The sequence below is a fragment of the Mus musculus genome, chromosome X (assembly GCF_000001635.26).
Source record: "Mus musculus strain C57BL/6J chromosome X, GRCm38.p6 C57BL/6J".
Classification (NCBI taxonomy): Eukaryota; Metazoa; Chordata; class Mammalia; order Rodentia; family Muridae; genus Mus; species Mus musculus.
The window spans coordinates 94,393,549-94,417,550 of record NC_000086.7 but is presented as its reverse complement, the minus strand read 5'-3'; the positions used below and the strand labels follow the sequence as shown (position 1 = coordinate 94,417,550).

The 24,002-nt window shown below is 39.7% G+C and overlaps 1 protein-coding gene across 8 annotated transcripts in view; it reads right to left on the bottom strand.

Annotated features, from left to right (window-relative positions):
• Positions 1 to 457: 457 nt before the first annotated feature.
• Positions 458 to 24,002, bottom strand: part of Apoo (apolipoprotein O) — a 50,084-nt gene continuing 26,539 nt past the window's right edge. For 4 of the 8 annotated variants that reach the window (NM_026673.4, NM_001199337.1, NM_001199339.1 and 1 more), the window contains exons 6-9: positions 23,271 to 23,362; positions 19,349 to 19,429; positions 5,026 to 5,091; positions 458 to 709 (exon numbers count right to left, since the gene is read on the bottom strand). In NM_026673.4, coding sequence (NP_080949.2) covers positions 5,056 to 5,091; positions 19,349 to 19,429; positions 23,271 to 23,362 — 209 coding nt within the window. In that variant the 3' untranslated portion in view covers positions 458 to 709; positions 5,026 to 5,055. Of the gene's footprint in view, positions 710 to 5,025; positions 5,092 to 15,046; positions 15,232 to 19,348; positions 19,430 to 23,270; positions 23,363 to 24,002 lie in introns of those variants that run through there. The other 4 variants (XM_011247668.3, XM_011247667.3, XM_011247669.2 and 1 more) reach the window with 2 other exon arrangements.

The window sequence follows — 24,002 nt, the reverse complement described above, 5'->3', positions numbered from 1 at the left end:
TGTAAAGTCAGCCCTGAAAACATATATACAAGTAACATAGCACAGAGTGAACAGGAGATACTGATTGCATGCATGCAATAACAACTGATGGCAAAAGAGGCCATACACGTAAAAAAGAGCAGGGAGAAGTATATATGAATGTTCCCAGGGAGGAAAGGGGAGCAAGAAATGGTGTAACTAAAATACGACCTTGAAAATAAGCAAGCAAACAAAAAGATCTCACAGTGAAGCAAATAAGATAAAAACTAACCCTTAAAAAATCAAAATATTGTCTTTAGCACACACACTCATGTGCGCACACATCCACCATACACTGCATATGTGTGCATGAAAATAGATACACACACATGAGAGAAATGAGCCTCTCACGATAACCATGTGTACACATAAACCATATGGATCAGCATTGCAGACGCTCACTTAAACTGTTACTCATCAGTAAAGAAAGCAGGCCAGCTTTGTTGGAATCTGGAGTTTAATTATGTACATAAATAGTGGTATAAGAATGAGGAGTTCTAAGGCTTGTACATTATTTCCATGTGAAAGATTGCAGATTAGTTGGCCTGTAATATGGCATCACCCAAAAGAGCAAAAAGGCTTAGTGTTGTTTTTCCTGAAGAAAGCCAGTTTACTATATCCAATACTGATTTCGCCATTTGTCTGTAGAAATACTGATTTACTGTCTGAAGTTTCCAATGTTTACCTATAACTAAAAGAAAGAAAGAAAAATATAAGTCAGCTGTACCCAGGAAAATAAAAATGACTCTAAAATTATGCATTTTGAAATTGATTTAAACTTAAATAGACAATATATTGTTTTAAAATTACCATTTCATTGCCATAGAGAGAACGAGCTAGCGAATACTGCAGATGCTGCAGATGAGTGAACCAAGACTAAGGATGTGTTCCATCCACAGCACATTCATACTTTTACCTGGCTGAGTACCCAAGCATACTGAGGTGGGTGGGTGATGCTAAGTGCATGCCTAATTGGTACAGCAAATACTATGCACCTCTTGTCCTCTGAAGACCAAGACATACTTCCATGTAGCAGCGGGAGGAAAATGTAATTACATCATCCTCAGACAGCTCGATGTCTTTCCTCACACCTCCCTTTATCTCATAACCTTCCTTCCAAGATTGAAACACGCAAACTCACACATCCAAGCCAAGCTTAATCTTCTCCAGATTGTCTTTTCCTTCATATTTGATGAATGTGCTCCACAACTGGAAGTTTATAAATATGTTTATGTGCTGGGAATTAAACCCAGGGTGTCATACATGTTAAGCAAGTTCTCTAGCACTGAGCATCTAGCCTTAGAAGCCAGTGGTTGACTATTCTCTTGATTTTTTAATACAAAATCAAAAATTCTTTTAAAAAAATCAAACAATTAGCTAATTGTTCTCTCTCAGTTTTTTAACCTTTTTTGCTTCTCTAAGAATTTAATAGATTTACTGTTTTGTTAAACACTGGAAGCAACCTATATCAACAAGGATTAAGTAAGCAATGATACACATCCAGGACTGATGGAAACAGAGGTAGAGATCCACAGCCAACCATTGGGCCGAACTCAGTAAATCCTGTGAAACAAAGGGAGGAAAGATTATAGGGGCCAGAAGAATCAAGGACACCACAAGAAAACCCACAGAATCAACAAACCTGAACACACAGGAGCCCACTGAAATTGAACCAAAAATCAGGGAGCCTGAATGGGTCTGACCTAGGCCTTCTGCATATATGTTATACCTATGTAGCTCTTTTCTGTGAGACTCCCAACAGTGGGTACCGTGTTTGGCTGATATCCCTGGGAGGTCTGCCCTTTTCTGAAAAGAAATGGCAGAGGCGTGGATGGGGAGAGGAGTTAGGGGGTAGGATCTGGGAGGAGAAGAGGGAGGGAAAACTGTACTTGGGATTTAACATATAAGAGAATAAATTAAAAATTAAAAAAAATAAGCCATGGTAAAAGTATAGACTAGGGACTAGCTACATAAACAAAGAAGGGGCAAAATAGATCTACAAGTACTAATAGAGAATATACGCAGGAAATTAAGCTGAAGAAACAACTTCATTCATTCATTTCTTCAAAACGCCTAAACAGTGCTGTCTATGAGGTGTTTTAACAAAACCTGGAGACTAAATCTGATCAAGCTTTACATCCAACTGTCAACTATACAGAAAATACAGAGAAGAAGGAACGAAGGAGACGCGGAGCTCACACTATCATGGATAAATTTAGATACCACAAGAACATGGCAAATTGAACACCCAAAACACCAAGTTCTTCAATGAATAAATGAAGAACAGGAAAATACTACATTTAAAAGACAATCAAGAGACTTACTCACTAAAATGTGAGAGACAATTTGAGTCCTGGTTCAGATAAACCAACTACAAAGTTACTACTGACAGGTCAGTGTGGCTATATCCCCAGCAATCAGGAAGCTGAGGCAGAAAGATCACAAGTCCAAGACCTGCATGGACCACATAGTAAGGCTGTGTCTCAAAAAACAATAAAGGTATTGCTGAGACAAACAGGAAAATCTATACACTATTATTAAAGGATATTAAGGAATTGTTAGTTTCTTTTGGTATGATGAAAAAATTATACATATTTCATGGAGTTTTCTTTGTACTTGTAAAATGATATAAAGAAAATTATCTCATTTTGTCAAAAAAAACCAAAGTATGCAAATGTGTACTATCTATTTAAATATATAGATACTAAAAAGTCTAATGTACCAAATGAGGAACAGAAACTATCTCTGGGAGAGGAATAGTGACCAGGCAAGTTTTTTAAATGTTTAGTTAGGGGTGGGGTATAGTCAAAGACAGAGTGCTTGTCTACCATGTGTAAAGTCCCAGGTTCCTTCCAAAACGATAGCTACAACCAGCATACCCTGTTTTTATTTTATTTGTGCATTGTATGTATGTATGTGTGTGTTCACACAGGTGTGAATGCAGAATGCAGGTGCACACGTGCCTGTTGGCCATAGGCTGACCTTGGCTAGCTTCCTGAATCTCTCTACCTTAATTTTGAGACACTCAGTGAACCTGGAGCTCACTGATTTGGCTAGATCAAGCAGCCCTAATTCTTTAAGAAGCTCTCCATCTCCTCCCCAGCGCTGGGATTCCAGGCACATGCCACCATACCTAACTTTTACATGGGTGCTAGGATCCAAATTCTGGTCCTCCTGCTTCAACTGGGCCATCTACCTAGCCCCCTATTGCTTTTATAATTAAAAACTGCACCTCCAATAAAGTTGTAAAAATTCAGGACTAAAAATCAAGGTTGTATATACAGTAAGTTGAAACCTGGTCTAGAATATCTCTCAACACTGAAATGAATATCTACTCTCTTTGTTAAGTCTTGCCCCTATAGAGAAATACAGACACATTCTATGTAAAGTCTCTAAAGGACCTGTATGGCTCTCTGGAAGTTCACTTTCTGGTCTCCCTTCTGTTGCTATATCCCCAGAAATGCTGATCCTGGGGTAGAGCCTGGACCCTTGCCTTTTAACAAGATCTTATTGTTAGTTATGAAATTATTTGTATACCATCAGAGAACTACTGACTTTGCATTAGTATAAATGTCAAAGTGGGACTGGATTTGCTCTCTGTGACCAGTCAACCAGAACTAGGACCACCCCAGGAGTCACAAGGAAATATCTTTTGCTTACTATAAGCAAAAGCTTACAAAAATATCAAAATTGTCCAAAGCCAGCTGCCCTGTGGGGTGTTTCCTAACAAAGGAGATGTAAAAGGGGTAATAGGAGGAGGATCCGAGGATTCTGCTGAAGGCCGGGGGTTGCACTGGACAGTCTCAAATTCCAAATGATATGACTCACTGGCTCTCTAAAAACATGGAGATAGTTGAGAAAGAAAAACCTCAAACTGAAGAGACTTGTGAACTTTAAATAGCACCTGTGATACACAATTGTAAGATAGGCTAGAGTTGTAGTTAACTGGTAGAATGCTTGCTGGGCACATGTGAAACCTTGGGTTCAATCCCCAATCACACACACACACACACACACACACACACACACACACACACACACTGTGTATAAAAGAAAACTCATATTCACTGCAGAAATATGAAAAAATATAAAGTTACAAATAAAAATACACATTTAGATGTTCTATTATACCTCCTGCATTAACAAAATATCATATTGCCTTCCTTCTCTTTTTAATAATGGTGGCTCTGAGCCTGTCCTCCTAGCTACTCAGAAGCTGAAGCTGAAAGATAGAAAATATAAGGCCAGTCTGAGCATCTTTACAAAAATGTATCTAGAAAATAAAAAGGGAAGTAAGGGCTGCAGGGATAGCTCGGAGTGGATAACGTGCTTGCCTAGCACGTATGAAGCCCTGGGTTCAATCCCAGTACTACACAAAAAGCAATTGGTACATGTTCCCATGCAATTATAATAATAACAATCCTCCTTATAAATATTAATCTTATAGATTTATAAATATATCACAACTAAACTACTTTCACACAGCTGAGTATCTAGGTTAATTTTTAATTCCATATAATTTGCTAATTATCAGGAAATCATAAGATCTTTTACATAACTTTAATATATATACAAAATAGTAGTATAATTAATGTTTTTGTACTTACCTGGTGTTTGGTAAATAAATATTAAGCAAACAGATGAAGAGTAATGGTACATTGAACATAAGACCAAAAAAAAAATTATATCGAGTTTCTAACCTGTCTGGTTCTAGCTTATCTAAAAAACCTGGTACTGGGGAGGGGTTAAAAAAAAAACAAAAACAAAAACAAAAAACCTGGTACTTTTCAGAAAGAAACACAGACAATTAAATAAGTCATGGCACATAGAGCCAGAAATTAAAAAAAATAAACATGAGCCTTATGTTTCCACATCAAGATGAAAATGTTCTAATTAGCCAATTAACAATAAATTATTTCAGCTAGCATTAACAATGCTGAAAATAACCAGAGTTTTGTTGTTGTTGTTGTTGTTGTTTTCGTCGTCGTCGGTTTTTTTATTCTTTACCTGATTGAAATGGGCAGAGCATGGAGTTTTCTATTTATTTCCAGGTGAATTCTTCACATTTCCTGGCTTGTAAAACAAAATTGAGAGCTTTAATACAAGTTGAAAAGAAATAGTGAAACATTGCAAAGTGCCTTCAGTACTTGGCAGAATAGAAACATGAAATATTATTTTCTTGGGAGATGGCCAAGCCATTTTATTGAGGTAGGGTGTCAAAGGAAGGCCTGGAAGATACCAAATTCTTAGCTGGGGTTGCAGTTAGAGATGTTAAAGGTGGTAAGAAAAGGGGATGACCCATTTCTCAGTAAGCTGAAAGGATTAGTCAGTTTCCTTCAGTGCCCTGTTGTGGAAAGTAACTTGGGCACAGGAGACAGAAAAAAAGCTACAGTAATTGTTCTATAGATTCAGCCAAACAGTTGATTCCATAAAAACAAAATCAAATCAATAGTAAAAAGATTTCTTAGTTCCTAGAAGTTAGATTTATTACTGCATGCCACTATCACTGCTATAGAGGGCTTGACAGACATTAGAAAGCTTCATGCATTATCCACAAGGGCAAAATCACTAAATGTACACTCTCAAAGAGGTTTAAATTGGACCACATAGATTCTGCCTGGCCATTCTTGGAGAACATATAACTAGGTCATGTCATCCAGGAGAAGAAGCATAAAAGCATTTCTAGTAAGGAAAATTCATGTGTCAAAGCTTTCCTTTCCTGTATGTTTTTAAGACTTAAATTCTGAAATTCTATTAAGATCTCCTTGGATATCAAAGATCAAAACTCATGAATTGGCAGTCCGAAGAACTCTAGGTTGCGGCTGGACAGACCATGAGATGCGCTTCTGTAGACCAGACTTAGTGCAGGGGTCCCTGATGGCTTCTCTCTCTATCATCAGCACTCATGGGTGAAGAGGGGATGAGAAAGCAAGGACATGTGACTGGCTGTCACTACTCAGCGTGGCTTCTAGACAACTATAAAGTGTATTGGAGTGGTTCAGAACTATTCTCTATGTATTTCTTTATTCCTATTATACCAGCATAATTAGCTCTTCCCTGTCTTATTCACAAGAGACTCCTAGTTTGGATGCTAATATAATTATATGGCACCCTATCTACATAGCACATCACTTTATGATGGACTTCTGGGGAACAAGACCATATATATATGCACTGCTCGAAGCCTGACTGATGGAACTCTACAAGACCTAGTGCTGCTCCTTTCCAGAAAGGTCAGTCCTCACCCCAGCCCTGCCCATGTGAACTCACACCTCACCACAACCCATTGGGCTTTTCTGCTGGTACTCAGGCTTGCCAAGCTGCTTTGTGAGACATCATTTTGGTAAAAATGTGCGTCTTGTCCTACAATAGCCAACCCCAATCTTTGCCTCGCAAAACACTCATTCATCCTTTTCTCAAGATTTTCTTTGTACCTTGCCCTTCAATTTAGGTTATATTAGAACCTTGGTTCACTTTCACTATTCCCACCTTCCTTCTGATTTGCATTATTTCCTTCATGTTTCAGTCTTTCACTAACCTTATGAGTCTCACAATCCTTATGAGCATATACTAGCTCTGGAACCTCCCACCACACAGCATTCAAAGGTTTGGTGAATAAACAAATTGAATAACGTAGAAATGAGGGATCTAGTGAGGACTAGGACCAAGCACTTGAGAGGTAGAAGGAGGAAGACTGTGTGCTTATGGTCAGTCTGGTCAACGTACACAGTCTCAAAAAAAGGAAGGTCGGGTGACTGATTCTTTAAAAAAAAACATAAAAAGAGGGTTATGAAAATAAGATAATTTTATGACTACTGGGTCTGCCATAAAAGCAATGTGGCTTCCTAACTAGATACATTTACATTTCAATTAACTTAATAATTGCCAAGTCTATCTAATGATAACCTTAGATATTCTGCTCTCTATACCTACCCATCTCTCAACCTCAATAATAAATAAGATACCAAATGTACAAGCTTTTCAAAACAATCATTCAGATGAAGAAAATAGGCAGACAAAGCATTCCATTGTACTGATTGAGAAAACCAGTTCTGTTGCCAAGAATGTGGCTGTATTTAGATACATATCACTTATAGCAAAACAAATCAGAACCAAAATCTCACTACAAAAATACTGGACCCACTCACTTACAACCACATTACAAATTAAGAGCTGTCTTGAGACAGCACCATGATCTCAAAGGAAACAACATTCTCACAGGTCAAAAAGCTGTTTGCATTTTTAGAGAAAGTTTAAGAAAAAAATAATAATTTTCCCCATAATCTAATTTAAATGCATATTTTCAACATATCCTAACCATGTCTATGAACACAAACAATTTGTTTGCACAACTGAAAACATTTTCGAAAAATCAATCCATTGGTTCCTAATTACTATGCACTGTTATGTAAAGGGGGGGGTTGCCAGTGTGATGGTTAATCTTTATTGTCAACTTAACTGGATTTGGAATCACCTAGGAGACACAGGTGTTTCCAGAGCAGTTTAACTGAGGAAGGAAGACCAACCCTGAGTGTGGGTAGCATCATCCCACGGTCATGGTCTCAGGTCCCAGACTAAAGCAGAAAGTGAGTGAACCACCAATATTTCCTGCTCTCTGCTTCCTGTTCTGTTGAGATGTGAGGAAATGAGAAGCTACAGCTGATAGCCATTTCCATCACCATGCCTTTCCAACCATGATGGACTACACCTTCAAGCCAGGACCCCAAATAAACCCTCTCCCCCTTAAGGTGCCCCTCATCAGGTACTTGATGACAGTAATAAGTAACTAATGCAGCCAGCAGCCAGCCAAACAGTGGAAGAATTGCATCCTCCTAAAATGTGAGCATCCTAGGTCTAGCCACAACTTACTGTGCAGGCATGAATTTGTAAGTTTGGCTCCCAAACGCCATATTTAAAAAAAATACAGGCATAGTGGCATGTGCTTGTTATCTCAGAAGTGGGAAGGTAGGTGGCTCAGAGGCCAGCCAGCCTAGCCTACTTGGAAAATCCCAGGCCCGTGAGAAACCCAGTCCCAAATTAAAATAAAAGAAGCCAGATGGACAGCACTAAAGGAATGGCATTGTATTCTGTTAGTGCTTGCGTGTGAATTATCTTGGATTGTGTGAATGGGCCCAGTTGAATTTGAAGAGTTAATAGAGACTAAGAAAGAGACAAAACAAGGGGGTCAGAAAGAAGAGGCTTAAAAAGAAGACCTGTGTTGCTGGCTTCAAAGACAAAGGAAAGGGTCAGCCTCACTTGCCCAGCAGCAAAACAGGCTTTGGTTTACGACAGCAGGAAGTAAATTCTGTCAACCTAAGTGAACATGAAACTCTGTTCAAGGGGCTCTGGAGAGGAATGCAGCCCTGCTGACGCCTTGATTTCCTGTTGTACTTCTGACCAAAGTACAGAAGATACTGTGCAGAGATAGTCTTCAGTTTGAGTGTACTTATTTGTTTCAGAGGCAATAGGAGACGATATTGTATTATAAACCTCAAAATCTGTTAAGAGCCAAGAGTATTACTTATCTAGCATGCATGCAGCCAGCATGACATAAGAGGACATATTTGTTAAGAGGGTAGGTCATTTAATGTTCCTACCATATAAAATTAAAAGGAATATAAGGACCACGTGTTAGCTTTTCCATGAAGCTAAAATCGTCCTGAATGTGTCATTTCTCTTATATAAGGCTATAAGAAATAACGGAACTAGGTAATGATGTTTCTTTATCTTAAGGTTGAAAAGCAGACCTTCAGAACTTATTCATCTTTTTTGAAACTTTCTACCATCAATTAGCAACTCCCCACTTCTCCCTCCTTCACCCCTGGCAACCACCATCAGTCAATCTTGGCTTCTATGAGATTGGTAACTCCATGTATCTCACATAAAGTGGAACCACACGGTATATGGGCTTCTATGACTGGCAAATCCTTTAAGAGCACATAAGTTACTCTCAACTTAGCTTCGGTTTGGAGAGCGGAGAAATCTAGAATGGAGGCAGAGAATAAGCAATGTGTACTCAGGGTGGTGGCTGCTATTCCCCTTGGTTCTCCTGCTGAGCCAGCAACGGCCAGACTCAAAACTAAAGCTCGGCTTGACAAGTTCTGCTCTGCTCAGTTTTCATGTTGAGAAAAGCTTGTGTTTCTGTGCTTTTCTGACCTCTAAATAATAATTCTTTTTGGCCTATAACACTCAGTTGAAAGTAACTTGTTGCAGATTTTAAAAACCTATGAAAAGCAAAACTGATATTTACTGGGAAGATGGTTGTATTTAGCAAATTATAAGGGACTCTAGAAGAGAGAGTAGTAGTCACACATATGATCCCAAAAGTGGGAAGCTGAGCCACAAAAGCAATCACGTGTTCCAGGCCAGCCAGATTAGAAAGTAAGACCATGTTTAAGATCTATCTGCCTGATACTTGAAATTAGCCTCTACCTGTGATCCTCAGAGCTGAGGCTGGGATTATTTTGAAAAGGTTTCAGATTAACAATAAAATACCCACACTACCCACACGCTTACTAAATTTCTAAAATAAAACAATTATAGAGAAGATCAATAAGTCAACTATGTAAAGAATTTCTGGTCATCAACAAAAGACAACAGCCACACTTGTTGGTGCACATCTTTAATCCCAGCATGCCTAAGAATGAAGCAGAAGATCCTAACTTCAAAGATACCCTGGACTGCCCAGCAAGACTACACACACACACACACACACACACACACACACACACACACACAAATAGACCTATGTGCCCACACAGAGCTTATCAAAGGATCAAATATGAAACAAACCAAGAAGCCTTTGAATTAGCTTGTCCTTCTGCAGGCACTACAAAGAACTGCTAACTATGTATGCAATCAGCAAAATACCTGATAAAAATGCCATTGGCCAGGCCAGGCAGTGGTGGCGCACGCCTGTAATCCCAGCACTTGGGAGGCAGAGGCAGGTGGATTTCTGAGTTTGAGGCCAGCCTGGTTTCTACAGAGTGAGTTCCAGGGCAGCCAGGACTGCACAGAGAAACCCTGTCTCAAAAAAACAAAAAAACAAAAAAAAAATGCCATTAGTCAAATGCACCAGACTATATAAAAATAACAAAACATAAAAAGACAAAAAAAAGGGCTTATAAATTAAGAATCTTAAGATGGGGAGAAAAAAGAGGTAGTTAGAAGTAAAAAAAAAAAATGACATGACTGTACACATCTTTAATGCTCGTACTCAGAAGGTAGAGGCAGGCAGACCTCTGAGTTCAAGGACAGTCTGGTCAATATAGTGAAATCCAGGCCTGCCAGGGTTACATAGCAAGACCTTGGAGAGAAAGAGAGAGAAGGAGAGACAGACAGACAGACAGACAGACAGACAGACAGACCAACAGACAGACCAACAGACAGGACAGGACAGGTAGATACACACACATAAACACACAGATGGGGCAGGCTTAAGCACTAAGGTGATAAAATCATAAAGAAAGGTAGGCAGGCATCATGGCTCCTACCATGATGAGACTGAGGTAGGTAGGTCACCAAAAATTAGGGCCACCTGAGTTATATACAGTAAGACCGTCTCAAAAACAAAATGAGAAAGGAATTACAATAAAATCCAGGATAGCAGCTGCTTTTAAAGAGGTGGACAGGGCAGTACCTCAGATCAGCTACAGGGAGGGTTAAGCTGGTGATTCTATTTTTCATCTTAGATCATGATTTATAAGTGTTTACTTTTTAATAATTCACTTAGCTATAAAAAAGGTTCTTAGATGGTTGTAAAAGGTTAAAAGTTGTTTAGTAGGGGAAACTAGAGAAACCTGAGTGTGGGATATGTATTAGATATTATCACTGTCAACAATGAAAGAGCTTTCCTGGGTGATATTATCATTGATATTCATATATAAATGAACCTCCTTGCTCCTTGGGAATACATACTGAATTATATATGATGTATGGAAAGTATAATGAAGAGCTAGAACTTTCAAACGGTTCCATAAAAGAATATGTGTGTGTATGTGTGTGTGCGTGCATGTGTATGAACAAAATGCATGTATTAAAAGATGGTAAGACAACATAGCAGATGCTAATCAGTAAACCTAAGTGTACAGCGCCAATTTTGCTTCTACTCTATAGTTTTAAAACATTTCTAGCCAGGCAGTGGTGGCACACGCCTTTAATCCCAGTACTCAGGAGGCAGAGGCAGGTGGATTTCTGAGTTTGAGACCAGCCTGGTCCACAGAGTGAGTTCCAGGACAGCCAGGGCTACACAGAGAAACCCTGTCTCAAAAAACTAAAAAAAAAAACTAAAAAAAAAAAAAAAAAAAAAAACAACAACAACAACAAAAAACCCAAAACTTTTCTAACTGGGTATGGTAGCTCATGCCTTTAATCCCAGCATTTGAGATATAAAGAGAGGCAGGTGGATCTTCATGAGTTTGAGGTCAGCCGGTTCTATAGAGCAAATTACTGGACAATCAGAGTTACATAAAAAAAAAAAAACCCTGATTCAAAAAAAAAAAAAAAAACCTTTTTCCTTCTTGCTAACCGAATCTAAGAACACATCAAAACAATCATCCATCCTGACCAAGTAGGTTTCATCCCAGGGATGCAGAGATGGTTCAATATACGGAAATCCACCAACGTAATCCAGTATATAGACAAACTCAAAGACAAAAACCACATGATCATCTCATTAGATGCTGAGAAAGCATTTGACAAAATCCAACACCCATTCATTATAGAAGTCTTGGAAAGATCAGGAATTTAAGGCCCATACCTAAACATGATAAAAGCAATCTACAGCAAACCGGTAGCCAACATCAAAGTAAATGGTGAGAAGCTGGAAGCAATCCCACTAAAATCAGGGACTAGACAAGGCTGTCCACTCTCTCCCTACCTATTCAACATTGTACTTGAAGTCCTAGCCAGAGCAATTCGACAACAAAAGGAGATCAAGGGGATACAAATTGGAAAGGAAGAAGTCAAAATATCACTTTTTGCAGATGATATGATAGTATATATAAGTGACCCTAAAAATTCCACCAGAGAACTCCTAAGCCTGATAAACAGCTTCAATGAAGTAGCTGGATATAAAATTAACTCAAACAAGTCAATGGCCTTTCTGTACACAAAGGATAAACAGGCTGAGAAAGAAATTAGGGAAACAACACCCTTCTCAATAGTCACAAATAATATAAAATACCTTGGCATGACTCTAAATAAGGAAGTGAAAGATCTGTATGATAAGAACTTCAAGTCTCTGAAGAAAAAAATTAAAGAAGATCTCAGAAGATGAAAAGATCTCCCATGCTCATGGATTGGCAGGATCAATATAGGAAAAATGGCTATTTTGCCAAAAGCAATCTACAGATTCAATGCAATCCCCATCAAAATTCCAACTCAATTCTTCAACGAATTAGAAAGGGCAATCGGCAGATTCATCTGGAATAACAAAAAACCTAGGATAGCAAAAACTCTTCTCAGGATAAAAGAACCTCTGGTGGAATCACCATGCCTGACCTAAAGCTGTACTACAGAGCAATTGTGATAAAAACTGCATGGTACTGGTACAGCGACAGACAAGTAGACCAATGGAACAGAATTGAAGACCCAGAGATGAACCCACACACCTATGGTCACTTGATCTTTGAAAAGGGAGCTAAAACTATCCAGTGGAAAAGAGAGAGCATTTTCAACAAATGGTGCTGGCACAACTAGCAGTTATCATGTAGAAGAATACAAATTGATCCATTCCTATCTCCTTGTAATAAGGTCAAATCGAAGTAGATTAAGGAACTCCACATCAAACCAGAGACACTGAAACTTATAGAGGAGAAAGTAGGGAAAAGCCTCGAAGATATGGGTACAGGGAAAAAATTCCTGAATAGAACAGCAATGGCTTGTGCTGTATGATCGAGAATCAATAAATGGGACCTCATAAAATTGCAAAGCTTCTGCAAGGCAAAAGACACCGTCAATAAGACAAAAAGACCACCAACAGATTGGGAAAGGATCTTTACCTATCCCAAATCGGATAGGGGACTAAGATCCAGTATATATAAAGAACTCAAGAAGGTGGACTCCAGAAAATCAAATAACCCCATTAAAAAATGGGGCTTAGAGCTGAACAAAAAATTCTCACCTGAGGAATACCGACGGAATGGCAGAGAAGCACCTGAAAAAATGTTCAACATCCTTAATCATCAGGGAAATGCAAATCAAAACAACCTAGGGATTCAATCTCACACCAGTCAGAATGGCTAAGATCAAAAATTCAGGTGACAGCAGATGCTGGTGAGGATGTGGAGAAAGAGGAACACTCCTCCATTGTTGGTGGGATTGCAAGCTTGTACAACCACTCTGGAAATCAGTCTGGCGGTTCCTCAGAAAATTGGACATAGTACTACCAGAGGATCCCGCAATACCTCTCCTGGGCATATATCCAGAAGATGTCCCAACCGGTAAGAAGGACACATGCTCCACTATGTTCATAGCAGCTTTATTTATAATAGCCAGAAGCTGGAAAGAATCCAGATGCCCCTCAACAGAGGAATGGAGACAGAAAATGTGGTACACTTACACAATGGAGTACTACTCAGCTATTAAAAAGAATGAATTTATGAAATTCCTAGGCAAATGGATGGAACTGGAGGGCATCATCCTGAGTGAGGTAACCCAATCACAAAGGAACTCACACAATATGTACTCACTGATAAGTGGATATTAGCCCAGAAACTTAGGATACCCAAGATATAAGATACAATTTGCTAAACACATGAAACACAAGAAGAACGAAGACAAAAGTGTGGACACTTTGCCCCTTCTTAGAATTGGGAACAAAACACCCATGGAAGGAGTTACAGAGGCAAAGTTTGGAGCTGTGACGAAAGGATGGATTATCTAGAAACTGCCATATCCAAGGATCCATCCCATAATTGTGGGAAGCCACATGTGCCGTTGCAGGGTGGCACTGGCTACCGCTGGCCACCTAGCATACATAGGCAGTAAAGTTTTTTTTTGCCAAGATGAGGTTTTGAGAATTAACCAATCAGATGAGAGACAAGTTAACCAATCAGATGTGAGACATGCAAATGAGGTGGTAAGCATAACTTATGCATAACCAATCCGGGTGTGAGACTCGCCTCTCCTAGGCCTATATAAGCAACACCAGTTCTGTCCTTGGGGTCTCTTCGCCTCTGCAATCAAGCTCTCCCAATAAACGTGTGCAGAAGGATCCTTTTGCAGCATCATTCTTGCTGGTGAGTCCGGCGCGCGCAAGACATAATCAGCTTCCAAATGCTGACACCATTGCACACAGTAGCAAGATTTTGCTGAAAGGACCCAGATAGAGCTGTCTCTTGTGAGACTATGCCGGGGCCTAGCAAACACAGAAGTGGATGCTCACAGTCAGCTATTGGATGGATCACAGGGCCCGCAATGGAGGAGCTAGAGAAAGTACCCAAGGAGCTAAAGGGATCTGCAACCCTACAGGTGGAACAACATTATGAACTAACCAGTACCCCGGAGCTCTTGACTCAAGCTGCATATGTATCAAAAGATGGCCTAGTCGGCCATCACTGGAAAGAGAGGCCCATTGGACTTGCAAACTTTATATGCCCCAGTACAGGGGAATGCCAGGGCCAAAAAGGGGGAGTGGGTGGGTAGGGGAGTGGGGGTGGGTTATGGGGGACTTTTGGGATAGCATTGGAAATGTAAATGAGGAAAATACCTAATAAAAAATTTTTAAAAAAACTTTTCCAAAAAATAGACATTGGTAAATTATTTTTCTCTCCTATCTGGAGTTTAAGGTCAGCCTGGTCTACAAAGCAAGTAAAACAAACAAACAAATACAAATACAAACAAAACACTGCTCACAGCTGTGTGCTCTATGAGTATGCTGGAAAGTACCCAATTAGTCACCAATGGAAGTATTTTCCCATAGAAAAATTAGTCTGCAGACATTATAATAAATAAGGTACTGTCTTACATTGTTTATAATCATACTATTAAAGGAATAAAACAATAAAAATAGTAAGATTCAATTGAGATAGTTTATGTGTTTATATATGTGGTATATTTATAAACCAAGATAAAAGGAAATTAGGCAAGCTGAACTGGGTGAGGGGCCCACACTCTTAATTCTAGCATGCAAGAGACTGAGGAGGAGGTCCAGGAGTGCAAAGTCACCCTCAGCTGCACAGGAAGTTCAATCAGGACAATGTGAAAGCATGGCTAAAATCAACAAACAAAAAAATATGCAAAATCAACCATAGAGTTTTACAATATAGACATACATAGTTAAACATTTTTAAAGAAAAAGAAGATGATTTAAAACAACCCCATTTCGGTTAGTGGTTTCCTCTGAGAAATATGCATGGCAGTGGTAATGTCCTAGCTCTGGAAGTGGGTAGCTGATTCAAACATGTGTAGCTACTGTTGGGTTTAAAACTGTATACGCATATCATATATTCTTTTGTAGAAAAAAGAAACACAAACCAGGTTGTGATGGCAGTATTTCTGAACACAGCTATCTTTACATCTTAGATAGCTCATTTTAGCTTAAGCAAATAACTTTTCTTTAAGTGGCCAATGACAAGGACCAAGTAAAACACACCTTTATCCTAATAACTACTAGAGGGCAAAATGCAAACTTCTAAAGTCAATTCCTAAAAGGGAGATGGGATGTGGCAGAGCAGCAAACTGCCACAGACTTGTTTTAGGTACTTGGAAGTACTACCATTACAAGAAAAATACAGCTAAGAATTGAGCCACTGCTGGACAGGGCAGCAAACACCTGTAATCAGAGCTACTAGACAGACTGAGGCACAAGAGTGGTGTTTGAGGTGCCAGGCTCTCCTACATGGAAAGATTGTCTCAAACAAAACAAAACAAACCTTGGATATCTTTTGCACCATTGTAATTTGTGTATGTGTATGTGCAAATGTGCACAGTGTACGTATACGTGTGTATGTCTGTGTGACTCTGTGTGTGTGCACGCACACGCGCATATGTGTGTACATGTGTAGGCCAGTACCATTTTGCTCATTTTTGAAGATGGGGTCTTTCACTGGCCTGGAGCTCTCCTATTAAGCTAAGCTGGTTGCCTAGTGAGCCCCAGGGATCCACATATCTCCATCTTGTTCCACAGTGTTGTGATTACAAGGGAATGTCAGCATGCCCAGCTCTTTTAAATGTGAGTTCTGGGGACCAAACTCAGGTCTTTTACTGAGTTATCTCTCCAGCCTACATTTAAACATAATGCAGTCTGTTTTAAACATAATGCCCATTAATCTCTTTGATTATATACAACCAAAAATATGCACCATATCTATCATTAGAGTACAAAAATCCAAAGAAGAAGACACTTAACTAAGACTAGTTATTATACTTAACTTGAAAACTTCCAGCCAGGCAGTGGTGGCGCACGCCTTTTATCCCAGCACTGGGGATGCAGAGGCAGGTGGATTTCTGAGTTTGAGGCCAGCCTGGTCTACAGAGTGAGTTCCAGGACAGCCAGGGCTACACAGAGAAACCCTGTCTCGAAAAACCAAAACAACAAAACTAACTTGTAAATAAGTAAAAGGCAAGTCTCCTTTTATGAAGTGTCCCCTGGTTCCCTTAAAAAAGCCAGGCTCTCTTGCTTTTATCTGTGCCTTTCTTCTGGCATTTACGATTTATTTTATTTTGTGTTTCAGTTATATACTTCATCCCCCTTTACTATATCATGAGTTATCTGATATATATTTTTTAAAGATTTATTTTTCATATGTAAGTACACTGTAGCTGTCTTCCGACACACCAGAAGAGGGAGTCAGATCTCGTTAGGGATGGTTGTGAGCCACCATGTGGTTGCTGGGATTTGAACTCAGGACCTTCAGAAGAGCAGTTGGGTGCTCTTACCTGCTGAGCCATCGCACCAGCCCTATCTGATATATATTTAATTATTTGATATTCAATGAAAAGATATACTCAGCTTCAGGGCCCCCAAAGAGTCCTGTTCCAACATGGCTTAATTCTTTGCTCTCAATTAAAAAACAATGAATGGAGCTAAGGTAAGAGCTGCTCCAGCCGAGAACTCAGATTCCATTCCCAGCACCCACACGGAGGCTCACAGCTGACTGTGACTCTAGGGGATCCAACACCCTCTTCTGGCTTCCCTGGTCACCAGGCATGCATGTGGCGCACACATACATGCAGGCAAAACACTCATACTCATATAAAATAGTAGTAGTAGTAGTAGTAGTAGTAGTAAATTAAAAGAAATCCTCTGCTGTATGATTAGTGTGCACAACGAAAATAAACAAATAAAAAAAAATAAGAAAGGAAGTCCCTCTAGAAGTAGGTAATCAATTTAGAGTTAAACCATATTTTTTCTGTTTTCCATTTACTCTCAACTGTAAATAGCCTTAAACCAGGCTGCCCTTCTACTTGGTTATAATTAGTATTTGATGAAATAGCTAATAAAAATGTACCTGTAGTTAAGAAAAATCAAAAGACCTCTGAAAACCATGAAAGCCAACAAGGTGCTGGAGGAGGGAGCAGTCATAACATGCCATCAGCAAAGAGACGCTTTGTTACCAAGTAATTTGTAAGGTCTAAGTCTGCCTGAGCTAAGATGGTCTCCTACTATCCGCACCTAAACCTTGAGGTAAACATCTAACGTACTCAGCATCAATTTTGTATCCTCTTGTTGAGAACAGCCATCAGGAGAAGTATGCTCGCTGGGTAAATACATGGAGGGACACTATGGAGTCCCCATTAACTTTGAAGAAGGTAGAGATATAACAGACAAAACAGAAACGGAAACCCATAATGAACTACTTAGTGAATTTTTATTCTTTGTGTATGGGTATTTCCCTACATGTATGTCTGTTTACCACTTACATGCTTGGCACTCACAGAGGCCACAAGAGGGATCTGGAGCACCTGCAGTTGGAGTCACAGAGAGGTATGAACTATCACGTGAGAACTGACTCTACATCCAGTGCTCTCTACCACTGAGCCATCTCTGTAGCCCCAAGTAATGAGCTACCTAGAAATCTTTACCACCTGACTCCAAAAAGACGTGCAAAAAATCTTTGGATAAATTTAAATGACTGAGATTTTATCATATTTTTTTTCTTCCTGGGTTCCTGTTACCACAAAATGTTGGTCTGTTTAATGTGTTCCAAGCAGTCCTGCATTGAGATAAATTCTCTGAACAGCCAGACAAAGGTGTTTCCCAGTGACACCAACCTTTGCTCTGGTCAGTGTGCACATCTACAGACATCACAGCGACCCATGACTCACGCAGGCTCCTACAAGATCCTCCTCTAAAGGTAGGATGCCCTCGTCTGTAGCTACACCACAGCCTAATGAGTAGTAGATACTAACTTGGTCTCATTTTTCATGATTCTTTCTAGAGACATGTAGGTTTTTTTTTTCTGACATTTTAATTCCTTTCCCATATAAAGTCTTGGCATATGCTGTTAAAGGAGTTTTTTAAACAAGTAAAAAAGGCTTCCAAAGAAATTGTCAGAAGTGAAAATAAAACCAGGTTTACTTTTTTAAAAGGACTGCCAGGTGACATGTGACACAGATGCAGAATTTCCCTCTTACGAGTTAGTTCAGCCAGCCCTGGTGGTCCACACGTTATCAGGGCACTTGTGATGCTGAGGCCGGCGGGTAAGGGGAGAGGGGCTGCTGTGAGTTGTGAGACTAAAGGCTAGGTTGGGGTTTTGTTTGTTTGGAGGCCAGAAGAGGCAGATTTCCTCAAAATGGAGTGACAGGCAGTTGTTAAGCCACCACGTGGGTACTAGCAATCTAACCCAGGTCTTTTAACCACTGAGCCATCCCTCCAGCCCCAAGTAAGTTTGTTTAGTCACATTTATTTACATGGGTTTGTACATTACAAGAACGCACATATCAGAGTGTATGTGGAAGTTAGAGGAAAACTTGTGGAAATCAGTTTTCTCTTTCCACCATGTGGGTTCATAGGACCAAACTCAAGTCATCAGACTTGGAAGGAGACACATCTCTACCCACTGAGCTATCTCACTGACCTTGAATCCATTTACAGTCCAACTTTTAGATAATACAGTATACTCTGAGGAAACTATATATAGAACAGAAAAGAAATTGCAGTCTAAGGCTATATTGAGATGCCTTTTTTTGGTCACCATTTTTTAACCTATTGTTAATAACCAAATACTCAGATATTCTACTGTTCTTCCAAAAAGGACAGTAGAAACTAAAAGCCAACAGAAGAAACAATTGAAGGAATAGGGTGATTTAAGTATTTTACAAAACCTTAGAAGAACCATGTATTTCAATTTAAACCAAAAAGAACAAAATGAAAAATGCTTCTCACCTTCTGAAAATTTTGCTTCCACAAATCTTCTATAACTATGTACCCTCGTAATCCCCAGTCATATAACTTCTCCCCAGTGATCTGGAAACACAAACAGAAAAGATTGAGAAATGATCCATTTGTGAATGATAAAAAAGAGAATTTCTTTGCTCCCATTTCCAAAAGTACTGCATTTGACTGCTGTGGGGAAGGGAGTGTGGTGTGTGTGTGTGTGTGGTGTGTGTGTGTGTGTGTGTGTGTGTGTGTGTGTAACTACTACAGAAAATCTTGGGACACATCCCTTAAACCTGCATAATATGCTTGGAGTATAGTTCAGTGGTAGAGCACTTGCCTAGGAAACATCTTGGCTTCAGTCTCTAGTACCACAAAAGAAAAAGCAATGGGAGTCTGGAGGCTCACATCTCTAATGTCAGCACATCTCTAATGTCAGCACTCAGGAGGCTGAGGCGGGCAGACTGCTACAAACTCAAGGCCAACATGAACAGTGAAATTCTGTCTCAAAAAGCAAAGAACTGTATAACATAAACGTTTAAAAAAATGAAAATTGAAAAGAAAAAAAATGAAAAACCAAAGAAAGGAAAAAGAATAAGAAAAAGTGTGGTTACATATAATTTTCTCTTAAGATGACTGGCTATAAATTATGTGTATGTCTTTTATTACTGATGCTAATGATCAAACCTGGGGCATTATGCATGTTACTAATACTTATATCCCAGCTCCCAAAAGGTTGTAATTTCTAAGCTAAACGTAGGACCACTGATGATATGAGGAATTCCTAAAATCACAAGGAAGAAGAAACATCTACCTAACCCACCTACTGCCCAGCCTGGTACATTACAACTAACCAAGTCAAGCTAAAATGAAAATCATAAAATATGTGAACACAATCAAGATGTTTCCAATTTTCCCAGGCACAAACATAATGAAGCTTTTAATTATCATAGGGATTTTGTAGGTAGCATGATCTATATCATATTTCTAACATCCCATGAGGTCCTGGCCTCAGAGGGGTTATGACCTTAAGATGTGTTTGCCCATCTTTGGCTAGCTAGCTTGAATTACTGGTGTGTGTGTGTGTGTGTGTGTGTGTGTCTGCCTGTCTCTCTGTGTGTGTGTGTGTGTGTGTCTGCCTGCCTCTGTGTGTGTGTGTGTGTGTGTGTGTGTGTGTGTGCGCACATGTTTCCTGCCTGCATGTATGTACTGCACCACAGATGTGCTTGGTGCCTGTGGAGGTCTGAAGAGGTTATAAGAGGGCATCTGGTCATCTGGGACTGGAATTACAAACAGTTGTGAATTGCCATGTGGGTTTCTGGAAATCAAACCTACCAAAAACTCCAGAAAACAAAACAAAACAACAACAACAAAAAACAAACACAAAAACAAAAACAAAAACCAAGTACTCTTAACCATTGAACCATCTCTCCAAATACCTGGAATTTTTTTCCCAAGTATTGAGTCTTCAAATAAAAAATGCTTCTAGCAATTTGCATTCATTGGTTCTATGTATAACAAAGAATACTGATTGTTCTACACCATAATAATACTTCAAAATAGTTTTAATATGGTATGTATGTGTATAAGTATATAAATATATGTGTGTGCTCATGTTGTGTTCTCGTGTACATTTCTATGTCTGTAATGTGCATGCAACGACACATGGAGGCCAGGAAAGGGCCTGAGATCTCTTGGACTGGAGTTACAGGTGCTGTGACCTTCCTGGGGTGGGTGCTTCTTCTGGATGAGAAAAAACAGCTCTTTACCACAAGGCCATCTCTCCAGTCCCAAGTTTTTAAAGTAGTTCTCATTCTCTTCCTAATTTTTACAATTGATCATTGTATAGTGGCGTTTTTAGGAAACACTTTCACATGAGTTATCCCCATCCCACAGAATAGTAAGGACATGAAGACTGCAAGGGTTCAAAGGCCAAATGATTTGTCTGTAGCCCCAGCGCTTGTGAAAAGAGTGATCTCTGTAACACACTGATTTCTGCCAGCCATATTCCTCAGTTATTCCTACTGCTCTCAAAATATCTGATATGCTAAGAGTCTTGGGCTCCTTGTTAGATATGTTAAGCATTTACCACATATGATACTGCTATTCTTGGCATCTCACATTTCTGAGAGGAAAATGTTTTCTATCACTATGAGGATATTTTCTTTCTTTTCCTTTTTGTGGTTTGGGCATGGAACTTCTACACATGCTTAACAACTGTTCGACCACTGAGCTACTACTTCCCCTGACCCAATAGACCCAACTTGGGTACGTTCTTTTTAGCTATAGACTCTGAACAGAACAGAACTTAAGTGGCTAAGTGGTCCATCCAAGCTTGAGGTTTCTAAGAAAGAAGTAAAACTGTAAAAATGGAACTCAACGACAAAATACAAGATGAGAAAATCTCTTTGGAAGCTAGGGCTCTTCTGGCTTGGTTTTCTGGTAATAAGATATGCATGCCATGATTTTTTTTAAAGAAAATAAAATTTTAAAAGAGAAAAATATATACAAACACAAAATGTATCATTTTAACCGTTTCAGGAGTATAATTAAGTGGCATAAAGTGTCCTTACTGTTCAACCATCACCACTCTCCACCTCGAGATCTTTTCATTCACCTTGGTGGTGAATACAGAAGATGTTTTGCAACAAATGCTGAAGCCAGAGGGTAAAAAAGTGTCACTCTATGAGGACAACCATGACTGCTTCACAACCAGCAGTCAGGACCTGCTCACCAATACTTGTCAAACTTTAAGAGACTAAAATGCTGTTCATTGTTTTCTTTTATTGAGCAAGGCAGTCACTTACTCTTCCTGAAACAAGAGACTACCTGCCTCCAGGACTGTTACAAACAATCTCAAGCTATGAGGTTTTTGCTGGTTCTCATAACCAAAAACATCAATTTCCCACTGCTGAGACCACTAGGGTCCCACCTACAACTGAAGCCCAGTCTGGAAATTGGGACTTCTGTCATGAAGAATCCAAGGGGTCCAGTGATGGGTTAGTCTGGCTCACAGCCCTCAGAGCTTGATTCTGATGGCTACACTGCTGTCTCTTCCTAGGACAGCATCTCCATATGATATGGAAGTTCTGGCAAGTGGGTCCCCATGCCCCTGAAGTGTTAAGAACCTCAAATCCTAAAGCTCATCTTCCCCTTACCAGTTTTCCCAGTGATTTTATATGTACAGTATCACTGACTCCAGACCAGCATCTAAAGCTTATATTCTCAAATATCTTGACATTTGAATCACCTGGAAGCCCTGCTATAACTCACATGGCAAGTCCACATGCTTACACTGCCTGATTCAGTTACTGTGGAGTGAGGCCTGAGAATTTGCGTCTCTGACAAGTTCCCAGGAGATGCTGATGCTATCAATCTTAAGGCATGTTTGGAAACCCTATGGTCTATCTGACCCAAGTTATCAGCCAACTGTGATCCATCTACTTGTATGAAATGCCCTAATTGTAATTGGCTCAATTTAGTTTAAAAACCTCCAGTCTAGCATGGGAACTGATGGGGGCCCAACAGAGAAACATCACTCGAGAGACAATCTGCGCGGACCCCATGTGGCCGCCCACACGGATGCCCACCCAGATGACAAGCCTGCACTGCCGGCCACAGTTCAGCTCCAGAGGATCCGAAAGCAGAGAAGAGAGAGTCGTGGATCACCTGAAGCGTTGCCACTGAGCCAGGCTACGCCAGCCAGGCGGGAAGGTTAGTGAAGAGTGAGAGTGTGTGTGAACGGGTGCAGGCCATTTTACTATTTATTTGCGTATTTCTGTTTATGAATAAATAAAAAGCTGTTAGAACCTTTCTACCGAGTTCGGGGATTTACTTTCCACCTCTGTCACTAACCTCGATTCCCAACAATTTGTGACACTATCACTCACACAAAAATGAAGAATAGCCTTGCTTCCTGGGTCTGACTCACCTGGGCAATGGTGATGGCTTGTTGTGGGTAATAGACAGAGGCACCTAATCCCATGAAAAAAGGAGGATACACCAGCTTCTTTATTTTTGAACCTAATCAATAAAAAATAGTACATACCATCAGATGATTTGATATTCTTTCTCTCACAATTTACTTTATACTAAAAGTATACATTATCCCTAAATTGAGATATTACTTAATAGTACATAGAACAAAATGAATTGCTATTTCTTTACAGCTTTGCAATATAATTCATATATTTCACCCACTTAAAGTACAAAATACGACTTTTTGTGTGTTCACAAAGCTGTGCAACCATCATCCCAATCAATTCCCCTAGTCTCAAAAGAAACCCCCATCATTTAGGGTAAAGCATGCTTAGCATGCACACGGCCCTAAAATCCCCAGCAATGAGGAAGGAAGGAAGAGAGGGAGGGAGGGAGGGAGGCAGGGAGGGAGGGAGGGGCCCTGCCAGCACCATCCTCCATCCCTACCAACAAACACATAAGGCTAAGGGAAACCTATTTTTGATCTCTAACGGATTTGCCTACTCTGGTGATTTTATATACATAGAATCATATAAAGTATTATTCTTTGTGACTAACTTCCTTCACTCAACAAATATTTCAATACAGCCACTATTAATTAATGAAAGCATTGTAGCCTAAGCTGGCCTACAGGTATATATCCCCTTTACTTTTTTTATGTGTTTTATTTGTTTGTGTTGCTTTT